This window comes from Marmota flaviventris, chromosome 8 (genome assembly GCF_047511675.1).
Source record: "Marmota flaviventris isolate mMarFla1 chromosome 8, mMarFla1.hap1, whole genome shotgun sequence".
NCBI lineage: Eukaryota > Metazoa > Chordata > Mammalia > Rodentia > Sciuridae > Marmota > Marmota flaviventris.
Window position 1 is genome coordinate 50,180,545 of NC_092505.1, and position 18,744 is coordinate 50,199,288.

General features: G+C 49.8%; 1 protein-coding gene across 1 annotated transcript; it reads right to left on the reverse strand.

Moving 5' to 3' along the window:
• Nucleotides 1-8,093: 8,093 nt before the first annotated feature.
• On the reverse strand, nt 8,094-9,737 carry Cpn2 (carboxypeptidase N subunit 2). The gene has a single exon (XM_027935929.3). The coding sequence runs from the start codon at nt 9,735-9,737 to the stop codon at nt 8,094-8,096; it is 1,644 nt and encodes a 547-aa protein (XP_027791730.3).
• Nucleotides 9,738-18,744: the final 9,007 nt, after the last annotated feature.

The following is an 18,744-nucleotide window of genomic DNA, read 5'->3' on the forward strand; positions in this document are numbered from 1 at the left end:
GACATAAAGTCACGTGACTCTACCATCTTAACAAGACAATTTGGCCGTCTCACCAACAGCCTTATAAAAGAATTTCAATCATATATCTCTAAATTAAAAAAAAAGAAAAGGATGACAAAATGACTGCTAGCCATAGCACTCAGTAGCCCATGGTGACAAGCTTCTGGACCTTACAGAGGCCAAACCCCACACTTACACCTGGAAACAGAGGCCCCCAAAAGTGACTTCCTTAAGGTCAAGGGTCAGGTGGAGACCCGGTTCATCTAGGTTGCAGTGCACTTGGGACGGGAACATCCAAAAATGAGTCCTCTCCAAGGGAGTCGAGGGCACACACGGTGAAGCCTCTGGGAGCTTTTATGTCTAAACTAGGCACTCACGACTCTCTTTGGGGACCTGTCTCTCGGCTAATGTGGTGGGTGACGGGGGCATTCTTCAGCCAGTGATGACTATCAGGAGCCAGCTCCCTTAACTGAGTTGAAACAGACTCTGAGAAATCATTTGCACTCAGAGCTTTTCCTGTGGCTGGGGGTCCCCTAGTCACGTCCTGTGCACCACTGCCCCCGTCCTCACCCTTTTACCAGTCTCCCCGGGATCACCTCCTTTGAATACATCACCTTGCCTCTGGAGCCTCATCTCAAAGTGGAGGGAGGTGCAGATGAAGAGGTCACAGTCGACCCGGGCAGGGTGGGCAGTAGAAGCTGCACTTCCACGTCCTGCGAGCTGAAGCTGGGAGTCGCGGGGTGTTCAGGTGCCACCTCTTTAAAAGCTCCCATGAGCTATTGCAGCCGCAGCATGCCCAGCACTCAGAGTCATGCGCATGGCTGCCTCGTGGCAGCCTCACAGCTGCCAGGGACACTTTGCTAACCACAAGCCCTCGAGACAAGCAGTTTGGATGGGCTCATCCCTGGATAACTGAGCGCTGGCCTCTTATCTGACGAAACCCCCAATGCTCCCTCTTTGGAGTGGGGATCACCCTCAGCTGTGGTTGCTTCAAGCAGGGCACTTGTAGCCTGTGCTGACCGCCCACCCTTTGCCCAGCATCTGCTGCGGTAGCAGGTTCTGCAGAAACCCAGCTTATGCAATGAGCCCAAAATGATAGCTGGAGAGGGGAGCTGGAGGGTGAATGCTCTACCTCTTGTCCTTTAGGAAGGCAAGACATTCTGGATATTTCTCAGGAAGCCACTGCCACAGCCTCCACAGAGCATCTTCTGAAGTTCCTCCTTCCCTGTCTCATGGAACTGCTTCCTAGAATCACCACCCCACTGATCTGTGTCTAAGTCCTTGTCCTAAACTCTGCTTTTAGGGAAATGCAAACTAAGCCAGCATGCTTTTTTTTTTAATTTTTTAAAGTTGTTGATGAACCTTTATTTTATTTATATGTGGTGCTGAGAATTGAACCCAGTGCCTCACACATGCTAGGCAAGTGCTCTACCACTGAGCCACAGGCCCAGCCCAAACCGGCATCCTCAACCCTAACAACGCATTGATTTCAGGAACTGCTAGTTGCCTCCACTCAGTGGCCCAGGCTGTTCCTCTTTAGGAGTTTGTGTCTGATTTAGCCATTTTTATATCAACTTTCTTGGTTGCTAATAAGTCTTCCTCCAGTAGGACCACCACAACTTGTCATTTCTGTCTTTAATCTGTAGTCTGGATACCCTAAAACCAAACCTGACGGCTTATGTCTATCAAAAGGTGAGCAGATTCTGAGGGGAGGGGGGTTTGGAGTAAAAGCATGAGCTTTTATTTAAGGCACTGGAAGCTTATTTTGGCTGTTCAGGAGATATTTTTATTTTTCCCTGGTTTAGAACTCTGTTTTAGAGAGTATAGAAATTAGAAAATGAAATTTTGTATGAATGAGTTCTAACATTTCAAATTAAATATGGGACATGTTTGTGGGTGAATTCACTGGATTTAATAATACTTATCACAAATGCCCTGGGGCTCTTGGCTTGCCATGTATCAGGATACGCCAATTTCATAGATCTAGTTTTTAAGATTCCAGGCGTCTGCTGGTTTCACAGATGTCAAAACAATATCACACACCACAAACCAGTGGCTTACACACAGACTTCAGAGCAAAAAATAAATAAAAATCAGTCCAGGAATTGAATACAGATCCTTCCATTCAGCCTCCAAGTCTAACCCAGAAGTCCCCTCTCATCTCTTGAAAAGTCACATCTCATGGGTAGGAGGAGGTATGTCCCACCTTGGCCTGGGAGGACCACAGGTGACTCTCGTGTGAGTGGAATTCTGTCCTGGGACTTACCCCGCCTTGCAACCTTCTCAACCTCAGGGGCACATGGGGCAGGCCTCTGCTGGGCACAGTGATCAACTGCACAAAACTGCCCAACTCTGGGTCCAAGTGCAAAAACAAAGGCCAGCAGGTGTGATTAACATTTATACCAAAGTCCCAGGAGTATGGGGGAAAAGAATGGTGGGTCAGTTTAACTGTCTCTCAAGTGTTTTCTGTGCTGCTTACAGCAGGAGTGGGCAAAAGCATGTGGCCATTTATCTTTGGAAAGGTTTATAGGAGAGATGGAGAAGTCCCTGTTACTGTGGAAAGCCGTACTTCCACTGGGCCACTAGGGGGCGTTCTGAGACCTAATCAGAACATTTGCAGGTTGGGATTGGAAAAACCTGCAGATGACCGTGTGGAAAAATAAAGCAGAAAAAGTGAAAGAAGCCATGGTTGGACTTGTGCTAGATGCTCTCATCTTTTTTTTTTTTTTTTTTTTGGTACCGGGGATTGAACTCAGGGGCACTTGACCAATGAACCACATCCCCAGCCCTATTTTGTATTTTATTTGGAGACAGGATCTCCCTGAGTTGCTTAGCTCCTCACCATTGCTGAGGATGGCTTTGAACACATGATTCTTCTATCTCAGCCTCCCAAGCGGCTAGGATTACAGGTATGTGCCATCGCACCCAGCTGCTCTCATCGTTGACAGCACCATCCGTTTTTTCCAATACCGGGTATTAGCAATGAAATATTTTATAAATTGCATTTCCAGTCCTCCCAAAGGATATAATTTTGATATGTAAACAGTATTTTTCACATTCTTACAGAAACAAACCAAGAGGAGCAGGAAAAATGATGGTCACGCAATTGGCCAGTGTGTGCCTAATATCCACCCACACCCACAGTTCTCTATAAATACAGTCTTGCATCACTTCACCTCGGGGACACATTCTGAGAAATGCATGAGTGGACAATTTTATCATGTTTGTCCATGTCATCCTGAGAACATCAAGAGTTGTTCTTATGCAAACCTAAGTGGTACAGGTCAATCACTCCTCCTGGCCTCCTGATGTAACCAAGAGAGTGATATACAGGAGATGTGGGGGCTGCCTAACAGTAAAGTTGTTTTTTGTTTTTGTCTTTTTATAAGAGAAAGCTTTAAAATAATGATAAAAATGTAGTATAGTACATACATAAGCCAGAAACATAGCCATTATCATAATCCAATATGATGTACTGTCCATAATTGTATGTGCTCTCTCTTTATGTGACTGCCAGAGCAGTTGGTTCGTTTAACCCTGCATCACCACGAACAGGTAAGTGATGTGCTCTGACGCTAGGACAGCTGCAGTGTCATTAGTCAATAGGAATTGTTCAGCTGTTATAATCCCAGGGGACCACCATTGAATATGTGTTCTACTGTTGACCAGAACGTCATGCAGCACAGGACTCAAAGAGTAACGCTAACACTGCAAGAGATCATTGGTTGGGAATTTAGCATATGCCATCATCCTGGGTACCTCACATGAAGACAGGAGTTTGATCTGAGCCAGGTGCAAACTGTTAGGTGATGAATAATATGGTGAGGAAACTGAGGCACAGAGAGCTTAGAGGCCTGCCCAGGGTTCCGAGGCTGGTAAGTACCAGGAAATCCCTGGACTACAAACAGTGAAGTGTCCGGAAGGGATTCCCATGATGTTTCCAGATGACTTAACCTCCCTTATACAGCAAGAAAAGAGGGCAGGGGGCACCCAGCTGTAGCGTCTCCAAAAATGCAAACCACCGAGAGCACCGAAGATGATAAGATTAAAAACATCAACAAGAAAGAAAAAGAACACCTATGGACATTTTTATGCGTGGCTTGTTTCATCACACATTCAGGTAGTGTCATACCGATGGGTGTGACAAGGCCAGCATCGCCTGAGGGACCTGAGGAAGGTGCAAATTGCCACTGTGAGACCCTGACCTGACCAGTGCCTGAGGCAAAACCAAGCCCTGGGTTCTCAGCCCTGGCCATGTTAGAATCACTGGGAGTGTTTGGTTTGGGACTTGAGTGGTTTGGTTTAGTTTGATTTGTTTGTTTGTTTTAAGCTGATATCTTGGTTCCCCTCCATGTCCCAAGGAAATTAATCAGAATATCAGAAGATGGGGCCCAAGCACCTCGGTTGGTTTTTGCTGGACTTTGTTTTGTTTTGCTTTTTTGAAATAGAGGTCTCCTCATATGGCCCAGGCTGGCTCCAGCTCCTGGGAGCTTGGTGTGTACCACCACGCCCAGCTAAAGCTTAACTTTTAATTTTTTCTAGTGTTAGGGACTGAAAGTAGGACCTTGTGCACATTAGGCAGGCTCTCCCCCACTGAGCTGCCCTCCAGCTCCTACTGTTGTCTTTAACTCTCCCAGATAATACCAGGGTTCAACCAACCTTGTTATACACGTGAAAAAAATGATTCACCAAATGCCAAGCATTGAGGAAGTGGGGGGCTGCACTGATTCCAGACCAAAACCCATCAAAAACTCGACTCTTGGACCAGACTGGAGCACCCAGTAAGGAGACAGGACATGAAGACCCTGGGGTACATGGCACACTCAGAGCCTCCCACTCGTCTGGCTCACCTTGATCCGAGCAGGCTGTTTTCTCAGCATCACATGACAGAGAGAGAAATTATTTTAATTTAATCCAGAGTTACATTTTTTGGGAAAAGTGTAATTGAAAGAAACATCTGCTAGGCATATATTTGTCCCTCTCACCCTGCCAGCGGACTCTGAACGACTTGGGCCACGTCTATAGCTCAGACAGGCATTCCTCAGACAGAGATTCACGAAGCTCCTCTGTGGTGCAGGGTGATGTCACTTCCCCAGATGGTGGTCAGCACCTGGATGGGAGCCAGCAGCCTAACACAGCCCAGCCTCCTCTGTCTCTCTGAGGCCAAGTTCTCCACCCTTGGAAGATGTGACCAAGAGCACCCTTAAGCCAAATGATTTTGGAAATGGAACCAAGTGTCTATGGGAATCTATGCTTTGGTGAATCTGCTGACCACTGTCCATCACCTTAACATTAATTGATTTTAGTCTCCAGAAACCCATTTGTGAGCTAAGGATGTAGCTCAGTGACAGAGCGCTTGCCTAGCATACACGAGGCCAGGGGTTCCATCCCCAGCACTGCAAGGGTAAAAAAGACAAAGAAACTTGTCTGCAAAATGCCATACAGAAGCTGGAAGGAGAGTCATGTGTCCTTGTCTGATCATCTTGCCCCTCCATTCTCCTGAAACTGCCCGACCCTTGGTTCAGGCCCTGTTCTTGCTATCTTCAGGCACCCAGAAGAAAAACTGGAGACTGCCCACAGGTTTCTTTTCCACATTGCCCAGCCCACCCACTCAGCTCCCTCCCAAGCCCTCTTTAACTCAGAACTGCTGGATTTCCCAGAGGCGGCCTCCACCAGCAGGCCCTGGAGTCCCCACCCTCCCCACACCTGGCATGATCCAACTTTCTAGTCTTTGCGGGTCTAATAGATGTCATGTGATATCTTGTTGCTATAATTTGCATTTCTGTGCCTTGCAGTCAGCTGTTTGAATCTTTTTTAGCTTTTGGTTCCATTTCCTTAGCATCCTGGCCCTCATGGCTTCCATCTCAAGCCAGGCAACAGCCTTCACTCTGTGGCCGCCTCCTGTTCCCCTCAAACTTTGCCGGGCCACCTGCCTGAAACACAGGCAGGAGCATGTCCCTCCTCTGCATAAACTGCCTGCAGCATCCTTACTAAATATGAGGCTCCTCTGTTCTCCCCAGTCTTGCTCCTCCTCCTCCACTTTCCCCCACTGAGTGCCCTGCTCTACAGTCCCACAGCCCTGACCTCCCCACTTGCAGGTCTATAGTCCTCGGCTCCCATTCTCTCTGCACATGTCACCTGTGCACCCTGTCTTGCTCCCCTCAAGGCCCACTATTGGCCAGCCTTCCCTGAGGCTCTTGTCGTCTGAGGTGTGTGATCTTCTGAACCCCCTAGTGTTTGCCAATGCTCACTTCTTTCCTCTTTGTGCTTTGTGTTCTGTTCTCATCACACCTTCTTCTTCTTCTTCTTCTTTTTTTAATCCAGGGCCTCACACATGCTAGGCAAGCTCTCTACCACTGAGATACATCCCCAGCTCTTTTTATTTTGTTAATTCGCCCAGGCTGGTCTTAAACTTGCAAGCTTCCTCCTCAGCCTCCTGAGAAGCTGGGTTACAGGTACGCGCCTCCGTGCCCTGCTGTCCTCTGCCTTCTTGGCTGATCTCTGCCCCAGTGGTAGGCCGCTGGGGGACTGGCTGATTCATTGCTCCCCATACCCCCAAGGCTTTCCATGCTGCAGCTGGGAAACTAGGAAGGAAGACAAGGAGACAGAGTCTGGGGATGGGGAAAGAGAAATGGAAGCCAAAGCTGGACGTTCATTAACTAACTGGCCACAAGGATAAGGAGGGGAAAAGATTGGAGGATACCTCCAGCTCCTTAGGTTTGCCAGTTTGCTGGACGGAAACCCAGGAGGAGCTGGGGATAGAGCTTGGTTTAGACCAGCATGTGGCTGCTAAGCAGGCAGAGGCCAGTGTGCCGCTGAGGTGAGCTGAGCCCAAAGAGGAGTTTTGGGGGGTCATCCGTGTGGAGGGGGCCCTCAGTTGGGATTATTGGGGAGGCAGAAATATAGGACCCCTAAAAAGGCTGTTCTGTAGGTGGTGGGTGAGGAACACTGAAAGTACGGTGGGGTGGGTCAGCAGCAGCATCTCCAAACCCAAGGAAGAGCCAGGTGCGGTGGCACATGCCCATAATCCCAATGACTTGGGGAGCTGAGGCAGAGGACTTTGAATTCAAGGTGAGCCTCAGAAATTTTGTGAGATCCTATCTCAGAATAAAAGATGAAAAGGCCTAGAAATATAGGTCAGTGGTAAAGCACTCCTTGGTTAAATCCCCAGTACAGGAAGGAAGGAAAGAAGGAAGGAAGGAAGGAAGGGAGGGAGGGAGGGAGGGAGGGAGGGAGGGAGGAAGGAAGGAAGGAAGGAAGGGGAAAAAAAAGTAGAAAGAGGGAAAGAACCAAGGGACAACAATTCCAGGGAATGAGCAGCCCAGACAGTCAGAGGCTGTGAGAAAACCAGGTGGCCAAAGCGGCCCCCCAGCCCACCCGGCTCACCTGTCCCTGCCCTGTCCTTCCCTCCACTCTGTCCTGCAACCTCACAGAGTGGCCCTCTGTGTGTTTATCCAGCAAAGACACCTTTGCCCTCTGGGACTTCCTGTCATGAGAGCCACCAGCTGGCCTTGACCTTCCCAGGGCACTCTTTCATCTCGACTTCCCCTTGCCACAGGAGGGCGCTGATGACACGATGCCCCGGCACGAAGCCAGGCCCTGCCTCGCAGGCCACCCCCACTTCTGTCATTTCCTTTGCCATCTCTGTATCCATTTAAAACAAAATTCCAAGGTGAGACATTGAAACCGACATGTGGGTTTTGAGCTGGATGGGTCCCTGGAGCAATGGTGGCCGCTCCTTGGGGCTGGAGAGGGGGGTGGGGAGAGGGGGTGGGACTGAGTCATAGCAAACCACTGGAGCCGGGGAGGTTTATTCTCCAGACCCTGGCACAGCTTTCAAGGGTGCTTTGAAAGGAATAAGGATGGCCTTGTCAGTCCACAGACTCCGAGAAGGGATGATGGGGGAAGGAGAGGAGGAGGACAAACTGGGGGGAACAGACCTGACTCCACCTCCGCCACTTTGGAGATGTGACCATGTCCCTTGCAGCAGAAAAGCCAAAGCTTTGGAGACCCAGCACCTGTCTCCCCCTGCCCCTTACCCGGTCAGGTCCCAGAAGCTACTGTCCAGATTCTTAGATCCAACTGCTCTATAGCTAGGGCCCCACTGCCTGAGCCTCAATAGACACAGTGACTCTCACAGAGCCGCAGCTGGACTTCAAGTCCCACTCCTGACTGGCATTGTATTTCATCGCCAGGAAGCCTGAGCCCTGCCTAGGAGATAGCTGGATGTTCAACCAGCGACACTGGGCCTTGTCACAGGCCAGCACAACAGTGCCCTCGGGGTTGCTATAGGTGCACCTCCTCCAGACTGCCCTTTCCTCCACTGTCAGATCCCATATGTCCCCTAGCTCCCTGTCATCTATCCCGTGGACCTGGAAGCCCAAACGGTCCCGGGTGACAGGACACACCAGCTGTTCTTCCTTCAAAGAGAGTACTGACTGCCCCTTGAGGTAGGCGGGGCCCCCACAGTAGGTGTTGATGTGGAAGAGATGGTCGCTGTACTGGAGCAGCCAGGTAAAGAGGTAGGTCAGGTGACAGTCACATTGCCAGGGGTTGCTGTGCAGGGCCAGGTTGAACAGGTTGTAGTTGGTGTCAAAGATGCCCCCCGGGAGTGTGGTCAGCTGGTTCCTGGAGAGGCTGAGCAGCTCCAGCCTGGACAGGTTCTGGAAGAGGGCTGGGTGCAAGACCGTCAGGTTGTTGCTGCCCAGGTAGAGCTTACCCAGCTCCTTGAGGTCCCAGAAGACACCCGCGGGGAGGTGGGTGATAGCATTGTGAGAGAGCGTCAGGGACACAAGGCTAGACAGGTTGGCCAAGGTGCCTTCAGTGATAGTCTCCAGCTGGTTGTGGGACAGGGACAGTCCCACCAGGCCTGGGTTGTGGGCAAAGAGACCCACAGGCAGCATCCGCAGCTCATTGCCCTGCAGGTTCAGAAAGGTCAGATTGCCCAGAGAGGAAAAGACAGAGGGTGGCAGGTGACGGATGGCGTTGTGCTGCAGCCACAGCTTCTGCAGGCAGAAGAGCCCCGAGAAGACGTTTGGGGACAGTTCCCTGATGGCATTGCCATCCAAGAAGAGCTCCTGCAGTCTGCACAGATTGCCAAACACACCCTCAGGGAGCCTCGAGAGCATGTTGTTGCTCAGCTTCAGGGTCTGCAGGTTGCTGAGCCTGCAGAACAGCCCCCTGGGGAGGTGGGCCAGGTGGTTCTGAGCCAGGTCCAGGGTGTTCAGACGCGTCAGAGGCTGGAAGAGCCTCCAAGGCAGAGTCTGAAATCGGTTCCCCTGAAGCTGGAGGGACTCCAGGGCATCCATGTGGTGAAAGAGGCCCTCGGGCAGAGCCTCCAGCATGTTGAAGTTCAGGGTGAACTTGCCCAGTGAGGTCAAGTTGGAGAAGATGTCAGCACTGAGGTTGGAGAAGGCGCTGCCCGTGATCTCCAGGTCCTCCAGCCTTGGCAGCCCCCCAAAAGCATCTGGCCCAAAGTGATGGAGCTGAGTGTTGAGGAAGACCACTTTGGTCAGATTGGGGCTCCTACTGAAGGCCCTGGTTCCCACTGTAGTGAATGAGGTCTCCACAAAGACGATGTCCGTGGCGTGTGGTGGGATGTCCAGCGGGATGGCGGCCAGCCCTTCATCTGAGCAGAACACCTCCTGGATGAAGCAGTCGCAGCCCACTGGGCAGGGCTGGGTGGGTCTGGCCAGGAGCAGGAAGGAAGCCCAGCACAGCCAGGCTCCAGGGAGCATCTTCCAGATCCGAGGAGGGAGAGAAAACAGAAGGGACACCTTTATCAAGGGCAGCATGGCACAGTGTCCAGAGCACTGGACAGTGACCCTAGAAACAGGAATGGATCATGAGGGAGGATTAGCCTCATTGGGAAAGCCACAGTTGTGGTAACAGGGTTTTCTTATTTGGGTTTGTTTTGTTTCTTGTAGTGCTAAGAATCCAACCCAGGGCATCATGCATGCTGGGCGGTACCCCACCCTAAGCCACACCCAAGCCCCTATTCATAGTTTTAGCACCCAGAGCAGCCTTGCAAGATAGGTGGGGTGGGGTCTCATCTCCTGAAGATGAAGGTCTCAGATGGCCTGACAGGTCACACCTGCAGGGTAGTGCCCACAGCAGAACCAACATCCAAGTTTTGCAAACATTCCATGTTCTCTCCAGATTGGAGAAAGAAAGGAGGAAAGGAGAGAAAAAGACAGAGGAAAGATGAGTAAAAGGAGACCATGGGTAGTGCAGAATTTTTCAAGATACTATGTAAACTATGGGAAGATGCAGCCATAAAGAAGAATGAAATTATGGCACTTGCTGGTAAATGGATAGGACTAGAGACTATCGTGCTAACACGCGAAGTGAAATAAGCCAATCCCAAAAAACCAAAGGCTGAATGTTCTCTCTGATCAATGGAGGTGGGGACATGACAGGGGAAAATGAGGGGATAGGAGGGGGGATGGGAATGGGAAAGACAGTGGAATGAACCAGAACTTTACTATGTTCATATATGAATATACGACGAGTGTAACTCCACATCATGTATAACCACAAGAATGGGAAGTTATACTCCATGTATGTATGATATGTCAAAATACATTCTGCTGTCGTGTACAACTAAAAAGAACAAATAAAACAATATATGGGAAGATTGTCACTGTGTTGGGAATTTCCAAATGTAACTCTTCCAGGCCTGATGGTGAGGATACCCTTCCACCTGCTCTCTGCACCATCCGCAGAGGGTGTGTACAGTGCCACACAGCAGCTCCTCAGCACTGCCATCAACTGCTCTCCTCAACCTCACCATGTCTCTCCCCACCTCACCATGATGGAGCCCAGGAACTTTCCAGTGTTGTGTGGACAGGAGGGTCCCAGACTTGGGAATTCCACAAACCAGTAGACCAAGGGGTCCAAGCTTCCAGTGTGCTAACTATTAATCAAAAGCAAAACAAAGAAAAACCTGCCAGCACCTACTGACGAATCACAAATAGGTGACGAAGCTTACAAGTGCATTGTGTTTATTCCTCTGTGGTCATTTTTATTTATTAATCAGTAGCTCGCACATGAAAGACTAGGAAATGTCAGATCAAAAGTCCACATTTTAGGATGATCTGGGGGCTCACATTTCCACCTGGCAAGAATAACCGGGGCTCAATGCCCCAGCCCCATTAGGGACTCTGTGTTCTCCAGGCCATGACCCTGCTCACGTCACTCATGTAGAGGTTTGTAGTGAGTTCGAATCCCTAGCCATGTGACCTTGGGTATGTTACTTCCCCGTCTGTGCTTCAACTTCCTTATATCTAAGAAGTAGGTAATAGTAGTGTGTTAGGATAATTGGGAGGATTAAATGAGTAAGTATAAATAAAGGTTTTAGATGAGGGTCTGACAGTGCAAGAGATTAGTAACTATGTAACTATGTTAACTAGTATTAAAGTAAATTATTAACTATTATTATTAGAACTATTATTAGTAACTATGTTAACTATTGTTAAAGCTTGCAAGCCACAATCATTACAGAAAAGGCAATGTGAACAAAAAAGTAGAAAAATACAAAATATTCTAGATAGAATACATTTGGCCTTATCAAAATAAATTGTTTTAAAGAAAGAAAAGCCTCTTGCAGCATGACCCTAATTTTTCTCTTTGCCTCTCCTCAACTGGAATTTACCCTGGTCCCCTGGAGGCCATCCCCTGGCAAGAGCAGCTGGCTGTCTCTCTGCTGCCCTCTGCTGGCTGCCTCCGCCACCTCAAGCTTCAGCTGTGAAAGGCTGTTCCCAAGGTCTTCCTGCACACAGAGCACTTAGAAAGGCCAGTGTACTTAGCCTCATCCATTCAGACACTCAGTGACTCTCGGTTTTCCCAGAAATGTTCTTTCTAGCCTGTAGAGAAGGGAAAGTGTCTCCCTGAGAAAACGCATTCCTCTCTCAGGCACCTTTGCTTAAACTCCAGGCGGTGGCATTAGAAGGGACTCCTGCAATGGCAATTGGAGACACATGAAGGAAAGGAAGGACCTCAGGCCAGTGTGTGTCCCCTGGGCCAGCAGTTACAGAGCTCAGTTTTTGAAGGAGACTGCTCTCAGGAGACCATGTGCATAGAAACCTAAATGCAGCGGACTTTGGCTTCGGCAGAATGGCGTCCTGTGCATGTCACATACCTGGGCCGCCCCTGTGGACAAAATACCCAGGGACTCTGAAAGACCAATCATGGCTGTCCTTTCTGTGTGAAGATGAGTGTGTTCATCATCTCTCTATGCCTGGCATCCAGGGCACAAGTGACTTCCTGTTGGCTCAGTCAGTGTTTGCTGAATGGAACTTCCTAGACAGGGATGAGCAGCTTGGGAGGCGCAGGGTCCTTCCCTGGAATGCTGCTGCACAGACCCATGAAGCACCAGTCAGGACAGGATCACAGCCTGGAATCTGCCCAACAATAAGAAACCAGCAATTCTTACTGTTAATGTGCCATGATGGTATCCAGGGACCAGTCACTCTTGCTGGCTTACCCCTTGGATTTTTGGTTCTCCAAGGCAGTTTTTGGAATAAACTCCCCCAGTATGAAGGGCCATCCAACACTAGGATTCGAGAGCCCTGCAGACTGTCAGGCCAGCCTCCTCTCAGGACAGGGAGGCAGGCCCGGGGTGTCTGCAGCCGGGCCGGGTGGCACAACCCAGATCTCCTGTGTTCCCACTTGCTTCTGCCAGGAACACTGTGGCCGAAGTGGGAGGAGCACCATGAGGAGAACCGAGCCTGCTGCAGCGTGTGCCTCCCGACTGAGCCCGCCCCAGACTGTGTCCTCTCTCCCTTTGCCTGGGCCTCTTGAATCCTGTCACCTGGAAATAATACATTTTAGAAGTTCCCAGAAAAGGCAGTTGCTTCATTTCAGGCCTTGAAGCAAGACCATGAGACTTGTGGCACAAAAAACCATCTCCAGCAATGGCGGGAGGGATCTGTTGAGAGGGTGGCCGAGCCAAGGGCTTCTTCCCACCTGCCAGTTCCCAAAGCTGCCACATGCATCTTGATCCTCAGAGCAAATCTAGAAGTATCTAGGACAGGGAAATGGAGACTCTCATGCACACACTCAGAAGCAAGGGGCAGGATCAGTTCTGAGGTCTGCGCTCAAAGTAGGGTGTTGCTGTGACCCCACCGGCTTCTGTGCCAAGATTGAGGAATGGCTGGGATGGGCAGGCCTGCTCCTCACATTTGCAGGCCCCAGGGTGAATGCATATCAGGGAACCCCACCCATGGTCTATGTCTTTCTCTTCTCACCTGAGTCTCTGGTATTGAGACCCCATCCATAGCTACTCCAAGGGACCACAGGCCAAGGTGTGCTCTTCTGTGGCAAGATCACCCTGGAGAACATGGACCTGGTCCTGGGTAGTTGAAACGTGGTTCAAGATGGGAACCCAGCCTCCAGTCGGCATGTGCCCCTTGGTCTTGACATCTTCTAAACCCTTAGGGATCTTTTAGGAACAGGAAGGCCAGAACAGGGTCTTTTAAGGTTCAAGGCAAGACTCCTCTTGCCCTAGCCAACAGGGATGGAGTGGGGATGCAGGGAAGGATACTAGCAATAAGGGTGCAGAACACCAATAATTTCCAAATGATCCACTCCTGGCCCAAGACTCATTCTTGCATTGCTCTGGATTTACTAAGAGTTTGTACTCTGAAGTCAAACAATCTGGACTCAAGTCCTATATCCATCCTTAATAAACTGTGTGATCTTAGCTGAATTATTTAACCTCTCTGTGTTTCCGTTTCCTCACCTCCAAAACCACCAACACAATACTACCTTCCCTGTGGGGTTGTTGTGAGGATTAAGTGAGAGAATACATAGAAAACTCCATTCCTAGAGCCTGGCTGATTCGGAGTATTTAGCCATGCTAAATGCATCTCCATCCTCAGAGCAAATCTGATTCTCCTGAATTTAGCCAGCCTTAGTTTTCTTCTGAAGTAGTCATGGAGGTTAGCTCTGGAAAAACCGATGAGATCATCCAACCGCCCCATTCTGGACTGGAGAGATGCTTCTCAACAGCACTTTTTCTAGCCTCGTCCTCTCTGGCCAAGTGAAAGTGCATTTTTGTCCTTGTTTTAAAGGAACAGACTCAGGCCCTTCCCAGCCCACCCTCAAGAGAGCAGGTCACTGGGGAGCTCCGGAGATGGGAAGCACCCCACCAAAGGATGGTGGAGATGGACACCAGAGGGCCACCATGGGGAGACAGCCAGAAGGTTGCTGGTTTTCATCTGGGAATAAGACCAGCACATGTCCTCAAAAATGTTCCACACTCAGCAAGCCAAGGAAGTCTGGCCTATTCCATGATTTTACATTTTTATTATTTATTTTTATTTTTTTGGTTGACTGGGTGCAAATGAACTCCTTCCTCTTCTCAAATTGCCCTTGGGTTGGTACATTTCTGTGTGCGTTGCAAGCCAATCTGTCATCCACCACAGAGCTAAGCCTCACTCCTTCCAGAGGGTGACGGGAGCCCAGAACCCTGGCCCAGGTCCCCAGACTGCGTCAGTACATGCTGGATTCTACACTCAGGCTGCCACACATCTGGAAGCAGGAAAAGGGGCTTCTGAAGCACATGGAAACCTTATCCGTTTCCCCAAGGAAGATCTGCTGCTCCCAGACCTGGTCTCCTTCCCTCTCAACCCAACGAAGTCAGTCAAGGGGCTGAGGCGGCAGACTGGGGCTGGTTCCAGCCTGGGCTCCTATCCTGCTGGCCACACACACCTGCCCAGGTGTGACCCTCTAAGCCCCTGCTTTCACATTTGTAAATCGAGAGCGACCATGACAACGCCAATCAGGACACCTACAGTCTAGCATTATTAGGGCCAGTGTGGCACTGAAATGAGACAGCAGGCACCAGACTATCAAAAAAATAAAAATAAAAAGAGCTGGGCTTGATGGCTCACGCCTGTAATCCCAGTGCTTGGGAGGCTGAGGCAGAAGGATCGAGAGTTTGAGGACAGCCTCAGCAACTTAGTGAGGCCCTTAAGCCTAAGCAACTTAGCGAGATCCTGTCTCAAAATGAAAACAATAAAAATAGATAAATAAAAGAGACTGAGAAGCTGGGCACTGTGGCACAAACCTGTAATCCTAGCAGCTCCGGAGCCTGAGGCAGGATGACCGCAAGTTCAAAGCCAGCCTCAGCAACTTAACAAGGCCCTAAGCAATTCAACGAGACCCTGTCTCTAATAAAATATAAGAAAGGGCTGGGAATGTGTCTCAGAGGTTAAGCACCCTGGGTTCAATCCCAAATACCAAATAAATAAAGATACAGCCTAAATGTGCAACCTGAGGGCTTGGTTAGGTAAATTATGCTACACAGATGTAATACAAATCTTCTCTGCTATCTTTAAAATTATAGATATGTGTTTAGTAATGTTTGCACTTTTTAAAATGAAATCTATGTAGAATCCCAAAATGCTACATTACCATTTTTAAGGTATATCCGTGCACTGAAAACAGATTATACACAAAATATTTGTAGTGGTTATTTCTGAAAAATACAATTATGGGTGACTTTTTTTCTTTTGGTTAAAAATGTATGCTCTACATTTTGAAATGATAAACATGTATAACTTTGGTAAAAACGGGGAAGTTATTCTGTTGTAAAAATGGAGATAGTCGGGTTAAAAAGGAGGCAGAACTCCCAGTCCCCTCCAGAAGGCTGAACTGGGTCACACTGGCTCACTGTGCACACACAAATGTGCCACCCCAAGTGCCCAACAGGGGCTTCCTGGAGCTCTGTACCTGTTGGCGTGGCATTGCGAGGCTCAGGGGAGTTTGTCTATGTGCCGCGTAGGTGTTCTAGGAGAGGAGGCAGCCAGAATTTTGAAACAAGAGGAGGTCATGAATTGGGTGCCATCACTCTCCCACCCCAGTCCCCAACTCCAGGTCCCACTGACATTGTGGAGCACCTGTGCTTGCCTTTTCTTATTGCCACTTTTTTTTTGGTACTGGGGTTGAACCCAGGGGCACTACACTACTGAGTCACATCCTCAGCCCTTTTTTGTATTTTTGATTTAGAGACAGGGCCTTGCTGAATTGCTGGGTCTGGCTTTGAACTCTTGATCCTCCTGACTCAGTCTCCCAAACCGCTGGGATTACTGGCGTGCACCACCACGCCCAGCTCCTACTGCTGCCTTGATCCATCCTACCCACCCTCCTAAGGCCGCACATGTCCCACTTCCCCACTTCCTTGACTGCCCCTCCTTTGGATCCTTGGGTCTCTCATCCTCTGTTGAAGGCTTGGGTCTTTCTGCTCTGCATTCAAATCAGTTACACCCACTTCATTGAACTCGAGGGTGGGGAGGGGGGCCAGGGTTCAATGCTCTGCACTCATTACCTGGCCTGGGGCTAGCAGAGAGATGGCACTGCTCTCTGGGATCCCCTAACTTCAGGCCATGCTCTGCATCCTGCTTAGTGGAGTAGGAAAGCACTCTGGCTCTGCCAGGGCAGAGACAGACCTGGGTTCAAAGTCTGTCTCTACACTAGCTACTAGCTGTGTGGGCTTTGTCCTCTCACTCCATCCCTCCAAGACTCAATTCCTCATCCATGATTGTAGCCCTCAGGGTCACGGTGGTACTCAATTAGATGATGAACATGCTCAATTAGACAGTAAGAATAAAGCCCTGGACACTAGCAGACATCCAATAAAAAGCAGCTGTGTGCAGGTTTCAGTCCTAGGTGACAATAAACTTTATCATCTAAACCTGGACACTTATGGAAATGAAGAGGGACCTAGCAATAATTATGCCAGGTGACAGGTCTAGACAAGGGCAGATCCAGCCATGGATCACCCTGATGATTGCCACTTAGTCAGGGACCAGGTGGTCATCTCCGAAGCCCCTGCCCAGGCCTCCTCCTGCCTCCTTCCAGCCCAAGAGAGCCAAGCCCCTCATTGCTGCTCCTCCCACAGGAGGGGAACCCGGGTACTGCAGCCTGCTGGAGATAGAAAATGCTCCCAAACGGGGAAGAGAGGCAAGCCTCTCTCCTGCCCCCCAGCCAGGACTCCAGGCCAGATGCCCCCACCACCCATAGACCCAGGCGTGGCCCCGGGAGCCCTACCATGAAGACTGAGCAGGTGGGACAGGCAGCCCTGGATCTTCCTCCAGAGCAGAGGGGCGTCTGGTACAGCCTGTGTTTGGCTGAATCCAGCCCCAGCCTTGATCAAAGTTCTGGACAGTGGTTCCTCCCCTCACGTGACCTGTTCTGGGAATGTCATCAGGGTCACAGGGCAGAGAGAGAACCTGGGCAAGGCCACTAAAGATTACAAAATGACCCGAAGCTGCTCCCATACACAGGTGCCTGGTGGGGCCAAAATCCTTCTAAAGTGGCAGGCTGGGCGCCTTTGGGACCCAAGGCATCCACCAGCCCTGGAAGGCACCCAGCAGCTGCACTGAGGTGAGGGCTCCACCCAGGGTCCACTTCCCCTGGCCACAGGTCCCTCCTCCACTCTGTACCCGGCCACTGGAGAACTAAGAGGGTTGTGTGTGTGTTGGTCTGTTTGCTGATTTGTTTGTTTAATGAACTAACTTTCTGAACCCTTTCTTAGTTAAAAGGGGAAAAAAACTATAGGAAGTGAATTTCTGGCCCCGTATAAAGTGGAACACATCCCCACTCAGGCTCTCGAAGGATGTTAGCCTCAGCTTTGGGAGGGAGTGATTTTCCCGCCTCTGGAGGTGTCCGACCGTGGAGTCAGTTGAAGACTGTGTGGAGAGTATATAAGTGCAAGTCAGAGTGTGCAAGGGAAGGAATGTGTGTGTCTACGCATGCATGATGAAAATGTGTGAGAGTAACTGTTCCTGAGAGTGGGTGGAGGGTGTGGTGAGAGTGTATGTGTGCCCAGGAGTGTTCATATGATTTCAGGGGTGCAGCCCGAAGCAAGCAATCGAAGATCATTTGCCATGCCAGGAGTCTTCCATTCAAAGTAGTCTGATGGCTTTTTTTTTTAAACTTGTTGCATGGTATTAATATTCTGCTCATTCTTTTTACCAGGACAAAATAATATTTCTTTTGCACGTGAGCACACTGCCTCAGCCGCACTACAAAGATCCAACAGATTGTACCAAGGAAGCGTTTTTTCAATAGAGACAGGTTACAAATCCACACTTGGCAGAGGAATGCAGGTGTTTCTGAGAGGGACAGAGGCAGTGGACGGAGTGGACCCAGCCCCACTCTGGATGGCACCTCGGCTGGCAAGAGCAGGGTGTCAGCTTCCAGGATGGGATGGGGAGGAAGAGGCACCTCTGGGGAGCCTCCCTCTCAGGTGAGGGAATGGACCTTTGTCTGAGCAGGCTCTCAGGGCATCCACACCCCCAGAAACACAGCTAGTCCATTCGTCAACATGTTGTGGTGAACAAGAGAAATTGGGCATTAGAGAGATCAGGGTTTGAATTCTGACTCTTCAACTAACTAACCATTTGTAGGGGGTTTTTCGTTTTGTTTTTTTGTATTGGGGATTAAAGCCAGGGGCACTCAACCACTGAGCCACATCCCCAGCCCATTTGTTTTTTATTTTGAGACACAGTCTCACTAAGTTACTTAGGATTTCACTAAATTGCTGAGTCTGGCTTTGAACTTGTGATCCTCCTACCTCAGCCTCCCAAGCTGCTGGGATTACAGGCATGTGCCACCGCACCCAGCATAACTAGCCAGTTTCTAGACCATGATTTACTCAAGATTTACCATAAGTCCCTGCATTCTCTTCTGTGGGATAGGTATGGCTGAGGGTTTAGGGAGCTCTGTGTGTGTGTGTGC

Excerpts from the sequence above, each read along its gene's own strand:
- Cpn2 (XM_027935929.3), bottom strand. The coding sequence starts at position 9,737 with ATGCTCCCTGGAGCCTGGCTGTGCTGGGCTTCCTTCCTGCTCCTGGCC.